Consider the following 7,276-nt stretch of genomic DNA (forward strand, 5'->3'; position numbering starts at 1 on the left):
GAGGTTGATACAATGAATATCAAGATTTATAACTAAATCTAATTACATCTAACTATTTCAAATACCAAAGTTAATTGAATGCACTAGTCTTTTGTTTTGAACAACTCTAAAACGAAATGATTTCCTCAAGCCTTGCATATTAAGTAGTAAGGATTAAAGAATATCTCAAAACTCCTTATATCCTTACAATGTTTAGACTTGTGATGGTCAATTCATAAAAGAACTTATCACACGCATGAGTAAGGACACGTGTTATATTTAAAATATTACATTTTCTTGTATAATTGTCAACCCTATTCTGTACACATACATGTTATAATTTTTGAATTTAAAGGTCCCATTTGTATATGTACAAAACATATTTTTATTAGAATATATTTTAAAACCCCCCTCTTGTCTACAAATGGCCTATAAGTCGCCCCAATTACAAGATCATTTTTCCTTAACAAAACTACTGTGTTCCATGTTGTACAAAGTGACCACTCTAGGCATTGGGATTACTTTGTTATGATTCTTTAACATAAACCATGCATCTACTATTATGGTAAATAGAAGTCTTGAAAAAACCTAGAATAAACTCTTAAGGAGAATCAAATTTTTTTTGCAATAACCCAATAAAATTTACACTTGAGAAATAAGACGATTTGTATGACAGCAATTATTCCAAAATGTTGTTTGAAAATGCCTATGGTTGCTACATTTTATCACACTCAGTTCTCTAATTATTAAAGGTAGTTGGTAAGAAAAGGCATACTCTTTTCTTACAATTCATATTTTCAAGGCTGATATATGTTTCCATAGAGAATACAAACCAATATACCAGGGGACTTGAAATGTAAAAAAGGCAAAATTGGCTAAATGTTTTTATGCTAGTATAAATTATTCGTAGCATCAAGCTCTATTCTTTCAAAGGTGTGAGCTTCTCAGTAAACTCCCATAAATCCTTTGCAAGTTTTTCATCACATGCCTCATCACTTGGCTTAGACGCTGTACAATCCACAAAATATTTTCCACTTGTGTTGTTGATAGATGGGTGAAGGGCTAATAGACATTGTGTAGCAGCACCCTGTGGGGAGATCAAACATTAATCAATGATCTCTCTCTCTCTCTCTCTCACACACACACACACACACACACACACACACACACACACACACACACTTCTCACACACTTACACACACACAGAGTTATTAGACTTACTTGCATGGGGTGTACCATTCCATGCTATGAAAGGCATACTTGACTAAGGTAAAATCCATTTGTATGGGAAATATGAGCTCTCATGTAACCTAGGATTTTCTACTACCACATATAGCTGCTAAACCTCTCCATCAAATTATGTAAAGCACATTTACACTTTTCTTGCCCGAGCAAACTTACAGGCAGAGTCGTATGCTCCTCATACTGGATTATTATTTACAATGAGAACAAAATTAAAAAATTGAAAGCATTGAATCATGGATATTGTCAAAAGTAAAAGATCCATTTACTAACCTGAGGAATTGATTTACACATAAATCTTCCAACAATCCTCCCAATAAATTCTATAGAGACATCATCAAAAGGCAAAGTAAGATCATGATACTTCCAAAACTGCCCTTACATCTTTTATAAAACATGTGCGTATATACTCTTTGAAAGAGTTATAGCCCATTTGATACTTAAAATAGATGATCAAAATACCATCCTCTCTCTCTCTCTCTCTCTCTCTCCCCGAGCATGACTTGCATGATTCACACCTCCTTATGACTTATTTATTTCCAATACCACCTTCATGTGTTCCTTTTGATTGCATATTCATGTCACTAAGTAGAACATATTTTAAAGACATATAAAATATTATACAAGTCATTGAGACAAGATAATTAAAGAATCTTTAAGTTAACTTACGTAAAGACTGATTATATTTTGACAAATTTGTTTGGATCACTCCTGGATGAAGAGTATTAGCAACCAAGTTAACTTGCTCCTTCTGTGAGTGAACAAAAAAACTCAAAGATCATTATGTAATTATTAATATGAATTGACCAAAAGCTAAATCTTATAGTAGTGTACATGCTTATTCAAGAAAGTGTTGTGTCTTACCTCAAATTGCCTTGCTAGCTCTTTTGCATGTAATATATTTGCAAGCTTTGATTGCCCATACGCACGCCAAGGTGTGTAGCTAGAACAACAACATTAGAGTTAGTTGTAAATTGTTTCCGAAATGTTTGTGAATCAAGCACCTTGCTATCTTGGCGTAACCTACAATGAAAAATCAATGTGGGAATGATTATTTACACAATTCAATGTAGCTCAACAGATTTTTTCAATATGATACGATTCCATGTGGCTCATGCTGGGATCCTTCTTATAAGCGTTAGATGGGTTTTACTATTTAGGTTTTGCTCAACATCATATTGTTATTATTAGTGAGGGGGTTTTCTTATATAAAGCACAAACTTACAAATAGTATATAATGGGTCAATAAAGCACCAAACTCTTAACCTAAACTGCTAAAAAAGGCCACAATATTGGTGGGTGGACACTATAATAAACCATCTTATAGGAACCCAACCTTGTGGGTACTACCATTGAAGTATGGTACACATACTATCTTAACTATGTTAAGGATGTTCTTAATTTGAGGGATGACGAATATTTTTGCTTGCAATGCAAGCTTTTACATAATTACTTGACATGGGATAAGTAATGCTAATGAAGTCACCTCTAAGTAACTAGGTTAGCACCAACTCTAAACCACAATCACAAAGACTTAATCGTTTAAATCCTGAAATTATGAGTACATCCTTATAAGAATGCAAGTCAAGGATTGCTACAAGGGGCAATGACCATTACACTTAGCCTTTGCTACAAGAACAAAAAGAAAGTTGCTCACTAGGTTTACCAATCTAATGATATGGCATGGGCCTCATGGAGGGTAGGACATATTCATGTGAGATGGAATGATGAAAAATGACACCGTTGTTATTCTTGGGGATTCGAAGCAATAACCTTCTTATGGCTACATATTTTATCTTAAGAACACAAGTCTTCCATCGAGGGGGTGGTTGGAGCAACACAAGTTCGATGGGGATGCTTTCCCTCAAAACAAGGCATAGATTGGGGATAGATAGCATGCTAAGTACAACTCCTAAGTTTGACTATGAGGTTGAGTAAAGAAACTCATGTGACGTGGAGACAGTCAAAGTCAACTACTAAGTACAGCTCCTAAGTTTGAATGTGGGGTTCAAACTTCAAGCAAGTCATGTGAGGTGGCGACGGTGAACTCGTGAAGTTACAATTCCTGGCATTGCGTCAAGTCGTGTGAGGTGCAGTGAGTCAAACTGCTAAGTTTGACTGAGACATGAGACATGGTACGTGCAAAACAGGCCGAGGGTAGAGGGATTACCCTGACTGGTCGTTCAAGTTGTCGAAGCGGATGCCACCGGGATACTTGAACAACTGATGTCCGTTCGATGAAACATTCACAATTCTGCCTTGAATGCCAGTTTCCTTGGCGGTGCTCTTCATGTTATCCAGCACAAGACTCGTTAATAGGAAGTGTCCTGCGTCACGAATCAGTTGAAAAACCACTCGTTAGGTAGCATGCATAATAACCACAGTCCACACATAAGCTCTAATCCAAGGAACAGTGCTCACCAACATGATTTGTTGCGAACTGCATTTCAATCCCATCTGCTGAGAGTGCATATGGGCAGGCCATGATCGCTGCATTGTTACTGCCGTCACAGAGTCGTGATTGAGCTTCCCATCAGCAATAATTTCAATGCACAAAACGTTCAACGAAAGATGCCTAATCATGCACCCACACATAAAACATTTGTTTGCCGCAGAAGCCGGCTGCAGGGTGTCGTTCGCTTACATCAAAATATTGAGAGGCAGATTCATCGCCTTGAAATCCTGAGCAAATCTGCGCACTGAGTCCATAGAACTGAGGTCAATCTGCAAAACATGCACACGCGCACTTGGGTTCTCGCTGAGTATGCTGTCTTTCACCTTCTCCCCCGCAGAGATGTTTCTGACGGCAAGCACAACCTGCGCGCCACGTAAAGCCAAAACCCGGGCGGTCTCCACCCCAAGCCCGCTAGATGCACCTGGCGTAGAACCGAGAAAATATCATGTAGCTTTAACAAATTAGCCGGGCAATGTTAACTGAGATTTCATGGAGCTCAACACTCCGCGGCATGGAACGGAGCGATTTAATCGCTGGACCTAGACAAGTTTTGCTGAGCATATGTACTCTTGTGTGCGTCCATGGCGGTTTAAAAGCTCAGGCAGGAGCGGCGCAGAGATGAGCAAAGAGCATCTCTCTCTCTCTCTCCCTCCCTCCTCACATGATGCAAACATCCTCTCACAACACGAACGCTCTCCGTCTCTCAATGTTCTTTCTCACAGAAGCTCAAATCGATGCAAAGTACTCTCCATGACGCGAGTAATTACTTTCAAAAGGCGAAAAACGACAACCAAATTATGCAAGCTTAGGGAGGATCACCTGTGACGATGGCAGTGCGGTCGGAGGCATCGATGCCATAAGTTACGTCCTCGGCGGTGGAGGAGGAGCCGAAGGAGGGCTTTTCTTTGGAGGATGAATTGCAGGACAGCCATGAAGGAGCCATGTGGGTGGATGGAATGTTGGAGATGGAGGCTGAAGTATTTCGAAGAAAATGAGAGTAGAAGAAAGCTTAAGGACTTTGAACTCAGTAGAAGAAAGCTTGAGAGAATTCTCTTAAATTTTATTTCCTTTCTTTCCCATCTTATACACTCTCTTTGAGTGCCTTTCAAGGAATCCACATTTTATTTATTTATTATAATAAAGCAAGGTGTTCCCTGTGGTATTTTGTGGTTTTATTTGTTTCATACAATATAACACTAGTGGAGGGTGCATGTTGTGGAAGGTTCTTTTCTGGTTTTCTCCATTTTCGCATTTTTCTTAGAGAGCGTTCCCACACTACATCTTGTTCTCCACAAAGAGTATCACAGGAGCTCAAAATCACAATAAATCAAGATCCCTTTCCTCTCGACCAATCACCTCCCCCACATTTGTATCCTTTGGACATGTAATTTGCTAAACACAACTTGTAGTTCTGAGAGTAAGCATTGAGACCAATATTCCCGTGTGTAATCCTCTTTCAAGGCTATATCTTTGCTACCTTAGAGCCTGTCCTCCTAGCCAGGCCACCCATCCAAACACCAAGCCACCTTGTGGCACTGCACGCCCTATTAGATACACGAAAAACCAAACTCGAATTAAGCATATTGCAGCTACTAACCTTGAAAGCCTTCCTCTCCGGTGGATTCTCAGTCCATCGCCATAGGGGAGTAGTTAACGCACTCATTTGATGCATAATAGCAGCTGATGGAACAATTGCAACCTGCCACATTGCGATAGGTTCCTATTTCTCACAAGGGATGAAATTCAAGCAATGGTAAGAGGACGTGAACACGAGGAACTGTGCAGTAGCTTGGCAGATCACCACCATGCCGCACTCGTTGGTGCTGGTGCTCTGTTAGTGTGGGAACTTGCTCTTAGCTTTTCTCCAACATGTGACAACGCTCTTACACGACATATCATGCAATGTTTTAATTCTATTCCTAACTCATTACACGACATATCATGTGATGTTTTGATTCTATTCCTAACACTCTAAACTCATTACACACTCATATAGCCCTATTCACACTTAGGGTGTTTAGAGACTAGAGCTGCCCATCCTCACCCATGGTGCATTGAGTGCTTCTGGGCCATGGGTTGGATGTGGGCAAACAATTTTGCCCAACTATGATCCATGGGCATGGCACTATTCTCTAAACACCTCTAAAGGACGTAAATGGGTAAATGATCGATCTACTACTCTTCGTTATGTTTTGAAATTTTTGCAGAATCAAGACCTAATTTATAGGACAATGATCTACTCCTCGACCTAATTTATAGGACCATGATCTACTCCTGGTTGTGTTTTCTTTTTTTTTTGGAATTAGGACCTAATTTCTAGGACCATATCCTTCCATAAATCTCCAATTTCGAGGATCATATCTTTCCATTGGATAAACTTTGCATAGTGAAAATTATCCAACAAGTGAAACGCACCCCTGTCTTTTGAGCCTGCATACTGGGCATTGACTTTCAATATTTGCATTGCAAGTTTCGAATCTCGATCTCTCATTTGTTGTTGACGGGTCAAATAAGAAGGAAGTACACAGAACAACGGCCGAGGTCATCCATGAGGTAAGTTTGAATCAAGGAAAGTAGAAGACTGAAGTCCCAGACAGCTTTAATGCATTCAAATATTTGCGACGTCGCCATTCGTTTGGATGCGTGGCTTTCAAATATTTGCGACGTCGCCATTCGTTTGGATGCGTGGCTTGTACACTTTTGATTGCTTCGACACCGCATATTTCCTTTCAATCTTTTACTGTGCCTTTCCCACAGATCATCGTCCCGCTTTTTGGGTCTTCCTCCACCGCTGTGGACGTTACTGAAGGCATAGATGCCTCCAACAGGACTGCCATTGTCACAGGTGACTTGGGCTTGGCGCGTTGAAACTGGATGTAAAAGGGTATAGTCTGTAGGTAGCATCAAGAGGTTCATATCTCTTGCAGAATATTTGTTTGTGTGTGCGCTCGCGCGCGAGAGAGAGAGCGCTCGCACTGGTTTCACTTAAAAAGAAGAGTGTGTGTGTGTGTGTGTGAGAGAGAGAGAGAGAGAGAGAGAGAGAGAGAGCTGGCAATGGTACTTGCAGTCTGTAGGTAGCACCAAGCGCTTCCATACACCTTGCAGAAATTTTCAAGGCTCTAAAAGGTAACAGAGCTTCTGTTGCTTCCTCAGGCAATATCTTGCAGGTGCGACCAGCGGTATCGGATTGGAGACGGTCCGAGGTTGTGCTTGGAGTGAGGAATGTTGCTGCGGGCGTGAACGTGAAAGAAAACATCCTCGAGAACAAGCCAAACGCGCTTTTGCATGTTTTGGAGCTGGATTTGAGTTCCATTCGGAAGTTTGAAGGCCATGAAACATCCTGATGTAAGCGGACACAACAGATTTCCATGCCGAATTCAACATAGGGCTGGTTCTTCTCCCACAACTTACAGCAATTCACTCAACTCTTTGGCAGCAGTAACAATGCAGGTATGATGGATGGTGCATTCAAGCTATTGGTAAGTCATATGCAATGGGGGAAAAAGGGGTAAAATGAGTTTTGAGGAATTTAAAAGCGGAGAAAGGATGGGAATTGAAGCTTTGAAGAGTCTTTTAAGGAATTTAAAAGGGGAAGAAAA

General features: G+C 40.3%; 1 protein-coding gene across 1 annotated transcript; it reads right to left on the minus strand.

Moving 5' to 3' along the window:
* Positions 1–684: 684 nt before the first annotated feature.
* LOC147891177 (short-chain dehydrogenase TIC 32, chloroplastic-like) lies at positions 685–4,712 on the minus strand. The gene is made up of 8 exons (XM_087389524.1): positions 4,497–4,712; positions 3,867–4,098; positions 3,644–3,723; positions 3,393–3,549; positions 2,087–2,165; positions 1,892–1,973; positions 1,496–1,545; positions 685–1,066 (listed from the first exon to the last, which is right to left on the minus strand). The coding sequence occupies exons 1-8, from the start codon at positions 4,618–4,620 to the stop codon at positions 899–901; spliced, it is 972 nt and encodes a 323-aa protein (XP_087245650.1). The 5' UTR covers positions 4,621–4,712; the 3' UTR covers positions 685–898.
* Between the last annotated feature and the right edge of the window lie 2,564 nt (positions 4,713–7,276).

This window comes from Dipteris shenzhenensis, chromosome 18 (genome assembly GCF_047967505.1).
Source record: "Dipteris shenzhenensis isolate YYH24624 ecotype China chromosome 18, Dip_SZ_1.0, whole genome shotgun sequence".
Lineage (NCBI taxonomy): Eukaryota > Viridiplantae > Streptophyta > Polypodiopsida > Gleicheniales > Dipteridaceae > Dipteris > Dipteris shenzhenensis.

What these genes read in the sequence shown, in the direction of transcription:
- LOC147891177 (XM_087389524.1), bottom strand. Translation starts at nt 4,620, where the DNA reads ATGGCTCCTTCATGGCTGTCCTGCAATTCATCCTCCAAAGAAAAGCCC. An exon ending in CCGCACTGCCATCGTCACAG is followed by an intron (nt 4,099 to 4,496) that starts GTGATCCTCCCT and finishes GTTCTACGCCAG; the next exon opens with GTGCATCTAGCGGGCTTGGG. An exon ending in CTGCCTCTCAATATTTTGAT is followed by an intron (nt 3,724 to 3,866) that starts GTAAGCGAACGA and finishes CTGTGACGGCAG; the next exon opens with TAACAATGCAGCGATCATGG.